This window comes from Hibiscus syriacus, unplaced genomic scaffold, assembly GCF_006381635.1.
Source record: "Hibiscus syriacus cultivar Baekdansim isolate YM2019G1 unplaced genomic scaffold, ASM638163v2 tig00111440_pilon, whole genome shotgun sequence".
In the NCBI taxonomy this organism is placed as follows: domain Eukaryota; kingdom Viridiplantae; phylum Streptophyta; class Magnoliopsida; order Malvales; family Malvaceae; genus Hibiscus; species Hibiscus syriacus.
Window position 1 is genome coordinate 534,114 of NW_024063094.1, and position 20,028 is coordinate 554,141.

Here is a 20,028-nt window from a genome sequence, read left to right on the forward strand (position 1 = left end):
TAAGGATTGAAATTGATCTTTGAAAAACTTGGAGTAATATTTTGATATTCGAATAATTTAATTGAATATACTATTATAAAATCTTAAAATTCAATTACACTTAAGTTGTTATATCGAAACATCAAAATGTTTTCAACATTTATACTACTTTATAAAGGTTGTAAATTGTTTAGTAAAATATAACAACCTTCTTTCTAAGTTTGTTCATGGCATCAGAGCTATAGGAATTATTCGATCATGCTCCTTTCGTCTTTATCTTTTTGTCCCTCTCGTTAATCTTTCCTATCTCTCCGGTTGAATCCATTTTCCATGGGTGACAATGAAAATCTATCAGAAATTGAGACCTCACAAATGACTCAGACTTTTAACCAAGGAACCTCTCAAGGCGACCTTAATTCCTCCCTAATAATCACTAATCATTGTCTAGATGGAAAACATTTCCTGCAATGGTCCAATCGATCATTATGGTAATTCATGGCCGTGGTAAATTACGTTACATCAATGGAGAAATTTCTCGACCATCCTTAACAGATCCAACTTACACGACTTGGGAACTCAATAAATCGATTGTAATGGCTTGGCTAATTAGCTCAATAGAAGACCATATAATTCGTACCTATCTCTTCTTCATAACTGTAAAAGATATATGGGATGCAATCAAAGAAAACTACTTCGATCTGGGAAACGCCTCCCAAGTATTCGAGATCAAGCTGAAGTTAAAGGATATTTGACAAGGAGAACTCGAAGTAACTCATTACTACAACAATCTGAAAATTTTATGGTAGGAGTCGGATATGTACTTCGAGGAAGACTGGGGCGAAGGCATGGAACACACCAAGTTTACGACTCATCTCAACAAAGAACGCCTTATGAGTTCCTATCAGGATTGAATTATGAGTTAGATGAGGTTCGTTGACAAACTCTGGGCAGAATCACTTTACCAAAAATCGGTGAAGCATTTGTAGAAGTTAGAAGAGAATAAAAACGACAACTTGTCATGATGGGAGACCCAAAAGAACAACGTTTTCTTGAAAATTCTACCCTTATCTCTAGAAGTCCTTAACCATAAAAATTATGTGCTAAAAATTATTATGGATCATATAGATTGTGATGCAACCACTGCAATCATGTTGTTCATACAAAGAAAAAGTGCTTCAAACTCCATGGCTATCCTGGAAAAAACCAGAAGAAAAATAAGACTACAATGATGTCAACTAATACTTCCACTACTGTAAATGATGTTCTCGACGTTCGCCTAACCAAAACCCAACTTGAGACACTCCATAAGTTACTTGGTACTTCTACGGCTAGTGGTTTTATAGCCACTCAATGTACTGCCCTCAACATTATCTTTGAACCTAACAAATCCTCCTGGATGATTTGGGTGCTTTCTATCACAAGACAGGTAACCTTACCTTATTTCACATTTATACACCTTGTCATGACCAATCTCGAATCTACATAGCTGATGAATCCTACTCACTTATGGTTGGAATTGGAAAAGTAAAGTAGAAGAAAATTTCCCCCTTGATAAAGTCCTACATATCCTAAAATTGTCCTGTAATTTACTTTCAATCACTAAAATTTACCAAGGATGAAGCTGAAATTTCTGCAATTGGTTGTGTGGTACAGAAATCGGGATGATGATTGACACTGCTAAAGTTGATGATGGACTCTATGTTTGGAATAAAGACAATACATACGAATGATTGGCTCTATCTGCTTCAAAAGAGGACACAATTATATTATGGCAACATAGACTAGGACATTCAAACTTCTTGTACTTGAAGAAACATCTTCCATTGTTATTTCATAATAAAAGTGTGAGCTCCTTGAAATGTGAAATTTGCCAATTTTCCAAACACACTCGTGTACCATACCCATTAAAGCCTTATGTCTAATCTCAACCTTTCTCGTTAATACACATGGATCTCTGGGGAGCCAGCTATGTAAATAATGTTACGGGGGCTAGATGGTTTATAACTTTCATTGATGACCACACTAGGGTTTGTTGGGTATACTCCTTAAAGGAAAATCTGAAACACCCAAAATCTTTTAAAACTTTCACTTAATAGTTTGAAGCCAATTTAATTATACTATACATACTCTCCGAACTGACAATGGTAGAGAATATTTTGACTTTGTCCCAAGCCCTTACCTTTCTGACCAAGGCATTATACATCAAAGTTCTTTCCCCGACACACCTCAACAAAACGAGATATCTGAAAGAAAAAACTGACATCTCCTTGCTGTGGCTCGAGCCCTAATGTTCACCATGGGTATCCCAAAATACTTGTGAGGAAAGATTGTCCTCACTTCTTGCTACCTCATAAATCATCTACCATCAAATGTATTAAATTTTCAAACACCTCTTCATACACTTCAAAAGGCCTTTCCCTTATTTCGTGTTCTCAACTTACCAACAAAAATATTTGGTTGCAAAGATTTTGTAAATAATTATCAACCCAATCAATCCAAACTTGATCCTCGAGCCCACACATGTGTCTTCATTGGTTATTCCCCCACACAAAAGGGTTGTAAGTGTTACTCACCAACCTTACACCGAATGTTTGTCTCTCGAGATGTCACATTTTTTGAGAATGAACCATACTTTGTAGCATCTCATCTTCAGGGAGAGACTCTCAATGAAGATGAAACCCTTAATACCCTTCTCATTATACTTCATGATCCTACCTCTGCTATCACAAACAAACCTAACAACCCAACAACCATTATAATTCCATATTTAAGGATTGTTTCTCCTGTGTAACAACAAGAAATTAGCATAATCAATCACACCACCGAAGAACAATAACAACATGATCCAAGAAGGTAGCAAGAACAAGCCTCAGAACTTTGGGTATACTCTCGACGACTTTATTCTCTTGAAACTGAAATAGTAGTGCCAATTTCATCCCCAACCAAAGACTTTTCTGAAATAGAAGTCACACCTCCATCATCATCCATCTATCTTTCAATTGCAATTCGAAAAGGAACAAGGAGCTGCACTCAACACCCTATTTCTCGGCTTGTGTCTTATGGAAACTTATCTAAGTCTTATAAAGCCTTTGTGTCTAATGTTGATACTGTAGAAGTTCCGAAAAACATGAAAGAAGCTCTTAAATCAACTGAATAGAGGCAAGCTGTGATGGAAGAATAAAGGCTCTCAAAGATAATGAAACGTGGAAAGTCTCGAATTTACCAAGTGGTAAGAAGACCATAGGATGCAAGTGGATCTTCACTACAAAATTTAAACCCGGTGGAAGTATCGACCGATACAAGGCTCAGCTTGTGGCTAAGGGCTTTACTCAAACCTATGACCTTGACTACGACGAGACATTTGCACCAGTTGCCAATATAAACACCATTCGAGTTATCATATCCCTTGCTATCAACTTGGATTGGCCATTGACCAAATTAGACGTAAAAATGCTTTCCTTAATGGAGAATTAAATGAGGAAGTGTACATGGACTTCCCACCCAGGTTTGAAGAGAGCAAGGGCCAAGTGTGTAAGTTAAAGAAGTCCTTATATGGACTAAAGCAATCTCCAAGGGCGTGGTTCAACCAATTTGCCAAAGCTATGATTAGTAGAAGATATATTCAAGGACATGTTGACCATATCATGTTTTACAAACACTCAAAAAGTGGAAAAATATTGCATTCTCATTATCTATGTGGATGATATAATATTAACAGGGGATGATTCAAGCGAAATTAAAAGGCTTAAAAAGTTTCTTAATGCTAAATTCGAACTTAAGGACTTGGGAAATCTTAGATATTTTCTTGGAATAAAGGTATCAAGGTCTAAGGCAGGTATTTCCATCTCCTAAAGAAAGTGTGTTCTCGATATGCTTTATGAAGTTATTTTTGTTGGGCTACAAACCAGCCGAAACTCCTATGGAATTCAATCTTAAATTGGGAACTGATCAAGATGGAGAAGATATCGACATGGGGAGATATCAACAGCTAATAGGGAGACTTATCTACCTATCTCACACTCGTCTATACATAGCTTTCAGTGTGAGTCTTATTAGAAAGTATATGCATGCTCCAAGGGAGAAACATCTGGAAGCTGCGTACAGGATATTATGGTATCTCAAAGGGACTCCGGGTAAAGGCCTGCACTTCAAGAAAACTACCAATCGAAATGTATAAGTATACACTGATGCAGACTGGTAGGTGTTGTTAATGACAGACATTCTACAAGTGGTTACTGTAGCTACATTTGGGGTAATCTCGTAAAATGGAGAAGTAAAAAATAGTCTGTTGTAGCGCGAAATAGTGCAGATGCATAGTATCGAGCACTATCCCATAGTATATGCGAAAAAATTTGGATACAACGATTACTGAGAGAACTAAAAGTGTCCTATACCAGACCTATAAAAATTCATTGTGACAACCAGGCAGCTGTCAGTATAGCACATAATCATTTTCACCATGATCGCACCAAACATGTAGAAATTGATCGCCACTTCATCAAAGAAAAAATTAACTCATGAGAGGTTTCTGTTACCTACCTACCTACGAGACAACAAGTTGCAGACTTGTTGACCAAAAGTTTAAGTAGAAACATGTTTGAAGAAATTATTGGCAAGCTGGGTTTGATAAATATCTACACTCTAGCTTGAGGGGGAGTGTTAGAATTCCTAAAATTAAGTATAAATTACTTACATTATTCTTAGGAGTTCCCTTGTTCAGTGGGATCTAATCTTAGTCTCTAATTCTTAGGGAGTTACTAATTTTTAGAGATTGTTTCCTTGTTTATACTCTGACTACTTTGTATAGGTTGTAAACTATTTAATAAAAAATAACAACCTTCTTTCTAAGTTTGTTCAATAAATCACACTGATGAAGAGATGCTGGAGTGGGGACTCTCACCGGATATGATAAAAGACCAGAAATGGTGAATCACTGGTAACAAGGCTGATTGGAATAATCACTGTACCTGGTATCTTAGGTCATTTTTCGACTATGAATTAGATTCAGAAGATGATGTTGAAAGTAATTTATATTCATTCCCAAAAAAATAAAAAAGTGTAGAATTGTAGATACTAATTCTTTGAATGCAAAAGTTGTATTACAATTAATGCCTTATCGTATCATCTATGCAAACCAATTTTGAAACCATTTTCTTCGGTGATCGAGCTTCAGTTCAAATTGCAGACGTTTCTGGTGCTTTATCGTCATTTTTCTCTTCATAGAGATGTTGCGGAAGAAATGCCACTTTCACTGTGATTATATATTGTTTCTGCCTGTAATTTGACTTGCTTCTTCAACCGGTGTAACTTCATCCATGGGATGCTTTGCTTCATTGGTGATGGAGCTGAGCACTGGGAGAAGGTAACTGAACTGATGGCTGGTGAGAATCCTGGCCTAAAGTTACACAATTCATGGCATATGTTGCTAGATATTTCATAGATTCAGCCAACGGGAATAGAGGGAAGTTTTTAACTCATTTCATTGATGCTTTACTTTGGAAACAAGAAAACATTACTTGGGAGTAATACTTTACTTTTCTCATTAGATTCCCTTTTCTTATGACACCTATATTTGCTATTGCTTCAGTTCAAAGCATCAGAGGCTAGCAAGACTTTCATAAGGTTATTCTATAACATCATCAAAAATTTCAATGATATTTGGATTTCGGTGTGAGTATCAAATACGACGGACTCATATCATATGAGCAATACAAAAAATTTTAGACGGAGTGGACACAAATAAAATTTTAAGGTAGACACTATCAATAAAATAAATAACTAATAGAAAAATAGATTTCAGGATAGGCGCATGTCTATGTCTTTGAAATGGATATATTTAGTTTTTATCTCGTTTTTGGATTACCTCTAAAAGGTCTTATCTTCATATCTATAAAAGGATTTTCTTCGGGCACAAGTAAGGTTGTAAACAAGTCAAATCGAACTTGAGTATTATTGACTTCTATTCGACTTGAAAGTTCACGAATTTAAAATTGTTAAATTCAACTTGAATTCAAGATAAAAAATTGAAGTTTGACTCGAGCTCGAAAACACTTGAACTCGAAAATTATCAGACTTAGCTTGATTGAAACTCAAACTCAAGTTTGATTCAACTTCAAACTCAAGTTTGATTCAACTTCAAACTCAAGCTCGAACCTGAACTTTAAATAACATATAAATGTTAATGTTATCAATAATTTAATTTAAAAATTTAATTAATCAAAAATAATAATTTAAATTTTTAATATATTATTTTTTTGAATTACTCGTAAAGATTTTGAGTAAGGTATCAAGTAGCTTGCTTCGACTCGTACGGACTGCTGCAACCGATTGATTCTCTCCCGGTTCAGCATTTTCGATGAACAGAATTCTCAAGTCTTCAAGGCTGGGACTATCAGCAGCATCTGAAACCATTTGGTTTTGCATATAGTAGCAGCACCAATGGCTTCCTGTTCCACCTGAACATTTGGTTTTGTATGTCGTAGTAGCACTGTTAATCATGAACTGACTCTTGGGATTCAGGGTTTTAATGGGAGTGCTGTTGTTTAGAGAGGGAAATTTAGGGTTTGGTAAAGGGATGATGAAGTTCATAGTTGTTAGTAGAGAAGAAGATAATGTGCGACAGTTACTTATGGTCGTTATGTCCCACCATTTAATACTTGCAGGAGGGCATTGTAGTCATTTTGTTTAAGAATAATGTAACATTTAATCCCTGAATTCAATACATTTTCTCAAATTGGTCTCTGACTTTGAAAATTTCATATATATATATATATATATATATATATATATATATAAAAGGAGGAAGAGGGGGTTGCCGTGGATCAAATTTGTGATCTAATGCTAATTAAAATTGAAATGATATCTTTGATTTGAATTTGATAATTCTTTTATCCGATTTGATCTTATAGAGTCAATTTTTTTATTAAAAAAAAATTGGGTTAACGTTGAGTTTTTTTGGTGGATAAGGTTGGGTCTATTCAAATTAGAGTTTAGGATAAAAAATATTTAATTTACTCAAAAATAATAGTATAATTGACATTTATATATTTAAGGATAATTATTATAATATCTTATATATTCAATTATATCCTTATTTTACCTAATAAAAATGAGAGTTTTATGTATAGTGTCACATCAAATGTAAATTTTTCTTTAAAAGTTGAGTCGGTTTTGTATTGGATAAAATTTTATTAAATTCAAATTAAATTAAATAATAAATATTGTACTAAATCAAGTTCGAATAGATAAAAATCAGACGCAATCCATTATTGTAGCTAAATAAACCATTAACTTGATCTACTATTTTTCTTGTTGTGTATGTAGATGGATGAGAGACATCATCTTCAAAAATAATAGTATAATTGACTTTTATATATTTAAGGATAATCACTGTATATATATTCAATTAAATCTTTATTTTATTTAATAAAAATGAAAGTTTTATATACAATGTCACAGCAAGTGCAAATTTTTCTTCTAAAATTGGGTCTGTTTTAGATCGAATAAAGCTTTCTTAAATTTAAATCAAATTAAGTAATAAACAAAAGAATATTATACTCTAATCGAGTTGGAATAAATAAAAATCAGAGGCAATCCATTACCATACCTAAATAAACCATTAACTTGATCTACTATATTTTGTTGTGTATTTAGATGGATGAGGGACACCATCTTCAAGTGAAAAAATGTGGCCAACCAAATCCAAAACAAGACAAAATCCACACCACACAAGTACTCTAAACTAAACTAAACTAAACAGAACCAGAAAAAACACTGAACCAGTAATGAAAAAACCTCTCCTTTCTTTCAATTTCTCTGTTATCCACAAGCTGGTGCACAGTTAAAAATGGAAACAATTCTTTCTTCTCACACCATTCATCCAACCTTGAATCCCAAATCATCCATTTCAAAGAATCTTTTGTTGTCTTCACATCAACCAAGATCAACCCATCTCTTCCTCTCAAAACCCATCGCTTGTACCCTCAAGAAACACGCTTCCCAATCTGTAAAACCATCATCTTTGGCAGAACCCAAGAATTGGTTTGCTCATGCACAGCAGGGAGTGGCGGCTCTTGCTATCTCTTTGGCACTCAATTTTTCTCCGGTTTTGTTCACCGGCAATGCAATGGCTTCGGAGTTTGATGTGATAAACGAGGGGCCGCCGAAGGAATCTTATGTCGTCGATGATGCTAATGTGCTTAGCCGGGTGACGAAATCGGATTTGAAGCGGCTTTTGTCTGATCTGGAGTCGAGGAAGAATTTTCACATTAATTTTGTTACTGTTAGAAAGCTCACTGTAAGATTCTTGTTTTCATGAATTTTCTTGTTTACTTGTATAATTGTGAGAGTTTGTGAATTTTATGAGATGCCCTTTGGTTGGTTCATCCTTGTTCTTTAGTCATTAATTGTCTGTTTGGTTACTTAGAAAATCAAGGAAAAGGAAAAATGTTGTATGCAGTTTTTGAAGTTTAGCTTAAACCTAATTTAATATTCGACCATTAATTCCTTTTATTTTGCTTTGAGTTTCTTAGTAAACTGTGAGATCATAAGTTACTCTTAGCCTTCGAAACAGATGCAAAATTTGAGAACTTTGATTTTGATTGCAGAGCAAAGCTGATGCTTTTGAGTATGCTGACCAAGTTCTGGAGAAATGGTATCCTACACTCGAAGAGGGTAGTAATAAAGGGATCGTTGTGCTCGTTACGAGCCAGAAAGAAGGGGCAGTCACCGGTGGACCTGCATTTGTCGAAGCCGTGGGTGAAAATATTCTCGATGCAACTGTAACTGAGAACCTTCCAGGTAATTATTTCTGAAGTTGAAACTTGAAAACCTTCATATTTTCTTTTTTCTCATGCGCTTGAAAATGTTGAAGATGTTGCTGATTGTGAAATCTGTAAATCATGTTCCGTAGCAACGATAAGGCCATCGAAAACTTGAAAAACATAAGAATTCAAAGATTACTAGGGAGAGGTTTTGTGGAAAGAATCATAAGTACTTGCTTCAAAACCCTGTAGAATTACTCTATCCTGCTGATTGAACTCGTTGGAATCACTTTTCTCGCCTTTACGATGATAGAACTAAAACAACTGCAAGATCAACATGCGCAAACCATCGGAATAAGATCTTAGTTGTCTTCTTTAGCTCTTTCGATGAGTTGTTGGTGCTAGGTGACATATATTATTCATTGTGCCATTCTAATTACCACTCTTCACCAACAAGCTGTCTCCTTCGATTGTGTTGTTTCAAACTACACTTTAGGCCTTGCTCTCTTTTCCAAGGACAGAATATTTTGAGTTCTAGTTGCCAATTCGAAAATAGCATCAGATACTTGGTTTTCATTTCAACTTAATGAACTTATTTTAATTGCTTCAAGTCTCGAACCATATCGGCCTTTTCCCATCAATAGTATAGCTTACGGTGAAAACTGGAGTTTCATATACAGAAATAATATTTCTTTTCCTTTCATTTTGTCTATTGCAACCGTACTCATCATAGCATCGTCCGTCACGGTTGCAGTTTTGGCTACGGAAGAAAAGTACAACGAAGCAATTTACAGCAGTGCCAAAAGGCTAGTTGCTGCCATTGATGGACTTCCGGATCCTGGCGGCCCCCAGTTTAAGGACAACAAGCGGGAGTCGAATTTTAAATCCAGGGAAGAGACCGAAGAGAAACGGGGACAATTCAGTCTCGTAGTTGGAGGTTTGTTGGTGATTGCTTTCGTCGTTCCCATGGCACAATATTATGCCTATGTCTCCAAGAAATAAAAGCTAATCTGTATGATGAGATTTGTCTTTCAAATCTCTTCCCTTTGATGAGGAAAACATGGATAACATGTAGTTTATACATTTACTCATGTTAAATATGGTTGATGAGAGAAACTTGGGATCCAAGCATTAGTACAGATTTGTGGTTCATGTTCCGAGAAAAAAAAGCTCGATTATAACACGAGATAGGCATCGATAATCTGCATAATCAGAATGCGTAAGGTTTCAAATCGAAAAAAGAAAGTTAAATGTAATTAAATGGCAAACTGCAATATCTGGAAAATGGACTTCCAATTAAAATTATAATTCTTTACAGTAATTTTTATCAATAACATTTGCAGTGACTACTAGAAGTCGATACAAAGAGTTAAAGCAATGAGTAACATTCAGCCTTCAGAACTTGAGATTGAGAAGGAAGGGCATTTTGTCCCAAAAGGGTGGATCGGAGTACTTTCCAGTGAGTATTTGCGATGAAACATACTGATTCGCAGCCTCTGAGTAATGGATTCCGTCCCAGTTAATATATTCGGAACTATCATTGCATGCTTTGGCTGTCACTGTGGCTCCATTAATCTCTTTCGTTTTCCCACAAGCGATTCGGCTATCATAATTCAACGGTGGACCGCCGAACCCACAACAAGCCATTATAGGCTGCTCAAATCCTGCAAAACAGTAAGCACTCAAAGGATAACAGCTTTGCTTATCCTGAAATTTGAAGCAACTAAAACTACATTTAGAGGTGAGAAAATGAGCATACTTACCGAATTTAGAATAATTCGAGATAAGGTTGTACTTTATTGTGTAGATGTCGACGTAGGTAAAATTCGAATCCATATACTGGCCCTGTAATTTTTTAGTAAGGGCATGAAGCTGCAGATTGAAGACTTTAGCAGCTTGGTTATGCTTGCTGACACACCCTTGCTCGTTGAGGATCGATGGATCGGTTCCGAATTTGGCCACATTTTGAGCCAAGCATCCAAGAGGTCCTGTGTTATGTATCCAAAAGTTTCTTGCCCCTTGATCATATAATGTCTGCAAAGAATGCCCAGAACTGCATTAGAAAACATGGGAAACCCTGAAAATGAAAAGCAAACAACAACTATTCGAATTCCGGTGTTCTTGAATAGGACCTTTATCCCAGTTTCGAATTCTATCAAGATTGTTGGAATTGTGGCAAGTACTTGATCATAAGTCTTGGAATAAAAGGCACCGGCGAGATCGTTCTGGCCGATATCGAACATGTATAGCCCCTTCTGGAAGTAATCTTGTGCTGGAAGGTACTTATAAAGTCTTTTACCTTTAGCTAGCAATTCTAGAACCCTACCTTTGAACCGTATGAACTGAGCCACTTGAACTCCGAATGAAAATGGACTCACAGCTTGTGCCGAAGCCGGTTGGATGGTTGATCCTGCAGCCGCAAAATTACACCCTTTGCGAAAACTCGGTATCCCGATCGAATCCAGATAAGCATTCAAAAATGGCAGATCCATTGCATCCACTGCAACAACAAAAAAAAAAAAAAAAAGAGATCAAAACACCATACAATTAAAGCTGCAGACACAACACATTCTAAACAGTGAGAAAGTTAACTGAGAAAATCAATGATTAACCGCCCATCACAGTATCTCCCGGAGGGTATTTGAAAGTAACTCTGGCCATGAGGTTGTTCAAGGCTCTCGATACCGGCGGAAATAAGCTCACCGGTATCGGAATTAGAATCGCCGAAGTTGAAGATAGACGGGAATTTGAAGTGAATGGAATTTGTAAAAGGCAAGAAGATGAACATCAAGACAAATATTTGGAGGATGTAACGCTTGGAAGCCATGGATTACAAGCACAGGAATCACCAGATTACACTGAAATTTAATTTCTCGTTGATTACCAAATGCCAACTATAAATAATAATTCTAGGTTGGTGGATCGTATGTGTCCCAGCCAGTAGAAGTTTGCTTTCGATGGTGGTAACACACAGGAAATCGACAATACAATCAAACATTTTAACTTTTTGTTTTTGTTTTTTAAATTACAAGGCTGGTTTTGGGACATCACATGCCCCATGCCCAACTCTTATCAAATAATCATCACACCAAGAATTATAATCCAATTATTTACGAGATTTTTTTTTGTTGCCTTCCCAGTTCCAAGGCTTCACCTTGAATAATTCGAACCGACCCACGTCATATATCTACTTTGGTGTGTGAGTCTCCTAGCAGAGATTTTCTATCTACACAAGAACTCAAACACGAGACATTACTTAAACAATATTAAGTTGATTACCACTTAAATCAACCTTACGAGATTATTTTAATATAATATCTAAACTATTCAAATCCCACCCTAATTATAAAAATCGAAAAATAATACTATATATTTAATCATGGTTAATGACACGTCATCTTGAATATTACAATAACAATTATATCAACTAAATTAAAATTAAGTTGATATTATTTTTAAAATTAAGCTGGTATAGTATAATGAGACACTGATGGTTGCACATTGTTCTAAGGTTGGGTAAGTGTTCATCTTGAAATTTAATTTTTTTTATGTTAATTATATATTTTATTGATTGTGCTCACTCACGTACAAAAATTTTATATTGTGAATATACGTGTGTCCACCATCAATTTTTTTTAATCTACCATTAGAAAGTATTATATCCCTTAAACAATGTAAAGGATTCAAATCCCAAAATTGTAAATGAACCAAATTGGTTTAGGAGGGTCACTCCCATAATGGCCTTTGTAATACTCATCATAATTAAATTATGCTGAATTAAAACATAAGGACTAAATTGCAAATGTGAGCATAATAAAGAAAACGAAACTAAATTTAACCAAAAACTACTATAAAAATTTTCCATGTTGCGGGGAGCATATTATATCTTTTAGGTAAATTACAAGTTTAGTACCTAAACTATTACAATTATTATGTTTTAGTACCCACTTTTTTTTTCAAAATCATGTCTAATGTTTAGTTTAGGTTTCATTTTGGTACTCGCTGTTAAAAAATTAACAAAATTGTTGACGTCACCTTTTTCTTTATTTTTTCAATGATGACGTGATATTATCTTATGGTGACACATCAACATCATTATTTAGTTTTTAACGGCAGAGTATCAAAATGAAACCTAAACTAAACGTTAGGTATGATTTTGAAAGAAAAAAAGTTTGAGTACCAAAACGGAACAAAAGTAATAGTTTAGATACTAAACTTGTAGTTTACCCTATCTTTTATGCATAATGAAAGCACACTTATTATTGATAATTTGAAGTGAGGATAAGAGTATTACTTAGGAAATCAACGATGAGTCGACCATCGGAAAACCTGCCGGAAGGAGCCTTGAAGTAATTTTGACCATTAGGAGGGTTCAATATGTCTCCCAATGCTGCAACAAGCTCACCCGTGTCGGAGTTTGAATCACCAAAGTTGAACACAGCCGGATAATTGAACTAAACACAGTTCGCCATGGCAGACAAGAGGCAAAGCAATGTTATCATCTACAAAACCAAAATGTTGCTGCTGTGATTAGCCATGTGGAAAAAGAAAGGGTTTGCAATGATGAAGAAGAAGAGAGTTTTGGACTTCTTTTTATGGGCTAATTGTTTATGAGTTCACTTAGAAGCCAAGTGGGGGAACTCACAAAAGCAAAATCAAAGGGGTTTATTTAAGGTATAATGTCAAAATTAATCCAAAACGTTGTTTGAATGGTCACTTTGATCCATGTCTGTTTTAGAACACTTTAGTTCTTAATATTTTAATTTTTGGTCAAAATGACCCTTGTTAGATAAAAACTATTAGTTGACTAATGTTTAACACATGTTATTGACATGACATTTCTAGATGTGTTAAATTACTAACGTGACATATATTATGCCATTCAAGGTGATGATGTGACATGTAACACGTCATTGAATGTGATGACATGGTATGAGACACATCAACAATTAAGTACGTGTGAAAATATTACATCAATGCATGCGCTGACTGATAGTCAACTAACGGTCCAACATGGACTATTTTGACAAAAAATTGAAACGTCGAGACTAAAATGTTCCAAAATAAAAGAATAAAGGTTAAAATGACTATATGGAAAAGCATTGGAGGGCTAATTTTGACATTATACCTTTATTTAAATATATTTTTCTGTTGAAGGAACCCGTGAACGATTGGAACAAAGTGTTGAGGACTATGGGAATGGAGAGGTTTGTGGCAGGGAAATGAGCACCATTGTGGAAGCAAAGTGCCTTCCACGGCTGGTATTTTAGCTTGATGCATCCCTTTGTTTTGTTCTCCTTCTTACTCCATTGGGTTACTTGTATTTCTAGCTCCAACCACGATTCTTCGTCTGGAAAACAACTTGTTTTTGCTTTAGTACAGAAATTTAAATTGGGATTGAAGTTGCATTTTCGATTACGTTGTATTTAACGTAATTCTGAACATAATAAATATTATTGTGATAATTGCAGATATCGTGATCATGAAATAACGGTTTTAGACAACACCGTTACTGTTATATAACGCCAGCTATTCTGTATTCTACTGGCTCCAAACCAAAGTTACAGCACAGTTCACTGGTTGGAATCATAAAAAGAATTTACTTTGGATACAATGAACCAAAACAAGAAAACTTTAGACAATTGTTCTCAGGACAATCACAGAATGGTTGTCAGTAGCACTTTATAGTAAATTTTAAAACCAGACACAATGTTATCCCATTTATCCCCATTCAAGGCAAGTGTAAAACAAGAGTATATGTCTCTTAAAGTAATATTCAATTTTATAAAGTTTTCCACTAGCATGATATAAAATTATTTTAGCTTTACAAGGATATAGAACTATCATATTAGTGAAAATAGATGGCTGATATTAACAATAGAAAAATGAAAACATATTCACTGGAAAAAAAATAAAGAATTAATCTCAACCTATTTATTTTCACTCATCTAACAGTTCTAAATCAATTTTCGATCACATTTGAAAATTGAAGGTTCCGCCCAAAGTGAAAATTCTTATGGATGTTGAAAATAGATAGGCTACAAACGAAGGAGTTTCTTTTAGCAAGGGGTGAAATTAGACGGATCTTCGAGCTGCTGCCCTTAGTGTAAAACAGGTGTGGAATCAGCTTTTCACCTATTTTTCCATTGTAGATTTGTAAACTGCTTCTGGAAAAATTTCTGTAAATGGTAGTTGATAGCGTGGCCTTCTCTTAGAAGCTTTGACTTGTTCTTTACCTTTTGTTTTTCGAGTTCCTTGACAGGTTCGACAAAATCAGCCTGGTTAATCTCGGTCGCTGCGGCTTTATGGAGTGTGTGGTTAGCTATAAACGAAATGGTGTTTGAAAATAAAGCTACAGCTCAAAAGGAACTCTTGTTGACTGTCAAGATGAGGGCACTTATCTGGATTAAAGCAATAAGCGATAATATACTTGTGTATGAAGCTGATTGGTGGAACAATCCCGTTGATTGTTTAATTGCCAAGAATTCACAGCTGGTGTGGTGCCCTTGAAATTTAATTTGGATGGAGCCCTTAAAGATACGACAGCAGATTGTGGAGGCGTTTTGAGATAGTGTAGAGGAGATGTTAAAGCGTTATTCTCAGGTCCTGTGGCCCTGTGAATTCTGACTTTGTGGAATTGGTGGCAATAAAACTGCTCTGATGATGTTCTTGGAAACTGGTTGGTTTAAAAAATTTAGGTTGATAATCGAATCAGACTCCCGAGTTGCGTTGAAGTGGAAAATCTGTCCTTGAGGCCATGGAGGTGGTGGGATTTATTCGAGGAGATTGATAAGTTATCAATTCAAATTTCAAGGGTGAAGTTCGTTTATGTCCCACAAGAAGGTAATGGGTTAGCGGATCAACTGGCGAAACAAAGTTTACTTCACTTGGAGCCGTTCAAAGCGTGGTGAGAATAGTAGGCATCGAGTGGCTGCCTTGAGGTTGTGGAGCAGGTTTTGTATGTGCGTATCAATGCTAATTGCTTCAGAGTGTGGTTGTTAGGAGTTGTGTTTTGCTTTGTGCTCATGTGATAGCCTTGTGATTGTTTATTAGATTCTATTAGCATTTGTGGTTGTCTTGTGGTACAGGGGTATGGCGTGTAGTATTCTGATGTTGGTCATTTGTACCTTGAATGGGGTGCAGTCTTTTCCTCCACATAAGATTAGATAGATTTGTAACGAGACCCCAATCTTGATCATTTATTGTTAATAAAATCTAACTTGCTGAGAGAAAAAAAAAAGGATTTTGAATTGTGCAAGTATGACATTTGGATAAAACTTTAAACATCAAAGGAATATTAAACAAGTATGACATCTGGATAAAACTTTGAACATCAAATATAAATAGTAATAAAATGTGGCTTATGGTTTAATTGTTAAGGCGTCCATTTGAATTTTAAAAAGGTCAATTATATTAATGGTCATTGAATTTTCAAGTCATTTGTACTTCGGTTAACAGTAGGAAATGAGAAGATATTCATTGAAGGAAAAAATAAGGAGTTAATCTCAACTATTTATTTTCATTCATATAACGATCCTAAATCTATGTAAAACTAATAGAGTTTTACATTGTATAAATGATCATAATCATAAATATATCAAAAGAATGTTATAAACAAGTATGGCAATTGGATAAAATTTTGAATATCAAATATAAATAGTAATAAAATGTGGTGTTATGGTTCAATTTTTAAGGCATGCCTTTGAATTTTAAAAGGGTCAATTATATTAATGGTCATTGAATTTTTAAGTCATTTGTACTTCAGTAATCTAAAATCTAAAATTTGTATTGTAGTCACTTAATTTTAATAATATTTTTATTGCAATTGCCATCGTTAATGATAAGCAATGTGACATGTTTATATGTTTAATGATAGCTGAGTCAGCAGGTCATGTATGATTTTTACCAAATTAAATTTTTTTTTATAAGATAATGATATGTGTTATCATTTTATCAATTAATAAAAAAATAAATTGAATAAGATACCAGAAAGATTCAAACTTATAAACCCAAAGCAGTCTCATGTTAAATCACCACACGAAACAAAATACTTATTATTTAATTAATAAAATGATATTTAGTTTAAATTTTTATTTATATTATTTATATTTATTTTATGAAAATATATTAATTATGATATAAAATATAAAATATTATATAAATATATATAGCATCACTTAAAATGCATTAATTTTATAAAAATATTTATAATTTATATTACAAAATTAAAAAAAAACTAATGAATAATATATTATTATTATTATTATTATTATTATTATTATTATTATATTATTATTATTATTATTATTATTATTATTATTACTACTACTACTACTATATGGAAAATAACTCTCTTCTCTATCATTATCATTGTTATTGATAAGTTTGAAGAAAAAAATATGCTAAAAGTGGGCATATAATATTTAGAATTTATGTTTCATTGATACAGGTACGAGGACAAATACAGAAATAGATACAAAAATAAAAAATAAAAAATTTCAAAATTATATGATACGAGTCGTTAAAAATAAAATAAAGTTTAAAATAAAAAAAATAAAAAATCATAAGAATTAATTAAAGTTACTGTAACCGTGCTACATAATTTAGAACTGTTGAAAAAACAAATGCACCGAAAGTGCATTGGATTATTAGGCACCGAAAGTGGTGCAGTTTTTGTTGATTTTTAGGTATGGGTAAAACTTCAAATTTAGTCATTGTAATTTAGGGTATTTACAAATTAGTCTTTAAGCTTCAACTATAAATACCCTAGCTCATTTAGCTTCAAAAATCATCCCAAAGCATTCTAGCTTTCTTCTAATACTAGAGAGAATTTAGAGAGTTTCTTGAGAGTTATTTTCTCATTTTTATCAAGAGAGAATTATCATTGTTTTCTCCTTGGTAAATCGAGAGAGGTTGTAATTCCTATTTTCTCATAGTGAAATTCTTCTACTGTTGCCCGTGGTTTTTACCCTAATAATTTTAGGGGTTTTCCACGTAAATTTTGTGTCTCTTTTATCTTCATTTTTTATTTTCTCAAATTATCAGTTGCGATTTTGCTCTATCCGATAGCCGTCTTTCGCAACAATTGGTATCCGAGCCAGATTTGAGTGTGTAATATCTGCTTATTGTCTTTGTGGTTGCCACCAAAAGATGGATCCTCTAACATAAGAAAATAAGAAGGTATTACCCATTCTTTGAGGTTCTAGAGAACTATTCACGATAGTGAAATAGTGGGAACTATCCGAAATAGAAGCTATGACAACGAAATTTGATATTGAAAAGTTCAATGGGAGAAAATTTCTCATTGTGGAAATTAAAGATGAAGGCTATCCTGAGGAAAGACGGGTGTCTAGCGGCTATCAGTGAAAGGCCGGTGGATTTCGCAGATGATAACAAATGGAACGAGATGGACGGGAATGCTATGGCAAACTTTCATCTAGCATTAGCAGATGAAGTATTGTCAAGCATCGAAGAGAAGAAGACAGCTAAGGAGATATGGGATCATCTCACAAAACTGTACGAGGCCACATCGTTGCACAATAAAATTTTCCTTAAGAGGAAATTGTACACTCTCCGTATGCCAGAATCTACTTTAGTGACGGAGCACTTAAATACACTGAACACCTTATTTTCTCAGCTTACATCCTTAAGTTGTAAAATAGGAGAACAAGAACGTGTTGAACTTCTACTTCAAAGTCTACCGGATTCGTATGATCAACTCATCATCAACTTGACAAACAATAATGTCACTAGTCTAGTCTTCGATGACGTTGCAGCTGTTGTTCTACAAGAAGAAAATCGACGCAAGAACAAGGAAAACAGAAAAGTAAATCTGCAACAAGCAGAAGCTTTGACAACGATGAGAGGGAGATCAACAGAATGTGGCCAAAGCAGCAGTCACAAACATGGTAGATCGAAATCAAGAAGCAAAAAGAATTTAAAGTGCTACCATTGTGGAAAGAAGAGTCACTTGAAGAAGGATTGTTGGAGTCTAAATAAAAACTCCAATCCACAAGGCAATACTGCAAACACTTCAGATGATGGAGATGCTCTATGCTGTGAAGCGTCAACCACCATGGAAGGTAGAAAACGATTTGCAGATATATGGCTCATTGATTCGGGAGCAACATATCACATGACCTCAAGAAGAGAATGGTTCCATCATTATGAACCTGTCTCAGGAGGATCTGTGTATAGTTGCAATGATCATGCCTTAGAGATCATTGGTGTGGGAACCATCAAATTGAAGATGTATGATGGAACAATTAAAGTTGTTCGAGATGTGCGGCACGTGAAAGGCCTAAAGAAAAATTTATTATCCTACGGATTGTTGGATAATAATGCAAGTAAGATTGAAACACAGAAAGGAATCATAAAGGTGTTTCGTGGAGCTCTTGTGGTGCTGAAAGGCGAAAAGATAGCAGCAAACTTGTACATGCTGAAGGGAGAGACTTTGCTATAAGCAGAAGCCTCTGTTGCCTCATGTAGTTCAGATTATGCAATGTTATGGCATCAGAAACTTGGACACATGTCAGAACAAGGAATGAAAGTCCTTGTGGAGCAAAAACTACTTCCAGGCTTAACAAAGGTAACACTTCCTTTGTGTGAGCATTGCGTAACAAGTAAGCAGCACCGGTTGAAATTCAGCACATTAAATTCTAGAGCTAAAAGTGTTCTAGAATTGGTTCACTCTGATGTATGGCAAGCACCAGTTACATCCCTAGGCGGAATAAAATACTTTGTCTCATTTATTGATGACTACTCCAGGAGATGTTGGGTGTACCCTATTAAGAAGAAGTCAGATGTATTTTCCACTTTCAAAAACTTCAAAGCGCGGGTGGAACTTGATTCTGGAAATAAGATCAAGTGTTTCAGAACAAATAATGGAGAAGAATACACAAGTGAAGAATTTGATGACTTTTGCAAGAAAGAAGGCATCAAAAGACAGTTCACAGTGGAAAAACTCATCAACAAAATGGAGTGGCAGAGCGGATGAACAGAACCTTGTTAGAATGAACAAGAGCAATGTTGAGGGATGCAGGCCTAGAAAAATCATTCTGGGCAGAAGCAGTCAATACCGCCTGTTATTTAGTGAATCGAGCTCCATCAACTGCAATAGAGCTGAAGACACCAATAGAGATGTGGACTGGTAAACCAGCTGATTATTCAAACCTCCATGTATTTGGAAGTATTGTGTACGTGATGTACAACGCCCAAGAAATTTCAAAGTTGGATCCAAAATCCAGGAAATGCAAATTCTTGGGGTATGTTGATGGAGTCAAGGGGT

At 34.8% G+C, this 20,028-nt stretch overlaps 2 protein-coding genes across 2 annotated transcripts; one reads left to right on the plus strand and one right to left on the minus strand.

Moving 5' to 3' along the window:
* Nucleotides 1–7,748: 7,748 nt before the first annotated feature.
* Nucleotides 7,749–9,849, plus strand: LOC120163310 (UPF0603 protein At1g54780, chloroplastic-like). The gene is made up of 3 exons (XM_039173277.1): nucleotides 7,749–8,275; nucleotides 8,586–8,778; nucleotides 9,496–9,849. Exons 1-3 carry the CDS (start codon nucleotides 7,826–7,828, stop codon nucleotides 9,741–9,743), a joined length of 891 nt encoding a protein of 296 aa, XP_039029208.1. The 5' UTR covers nucleotides 7,749–7,825; the 3' UTR covers nucleotides 9,744–9,849.
* Nucleotides 9,850–10,023: 174 nt separating this feature from the next.
* LOC120163274 (GDSL esterase/lipase At1g54790-like) lies at nucleotides 10,024–11,607 on the minus strand. Its single transcript, XM_039173243.1, has 4 exons — nucleotides 11,334–11,607; nucleotides 10,874–11,241; nucleotides 10,505–10,775; nucleotides 10,024–10,405 (listed from the first exon to the last, which is right to left on the minus strand). The coding sequence occupies exons 1-4, from the start codon at nucleotides 11,566–11,568 to the stop codon at nucleotides 10,137–10,139; spliced, it is 1,143 nt and encodes a 380-aa protein (XP_039029174.1). The 5' UTR covers nucleotides 11,569–11,607; the 3' UTR covers nucleotides 10,024–10,136.
* Between the last annotated feature and the right edge of the window lie 8,421 nt (nucleotides 11,608–20,028).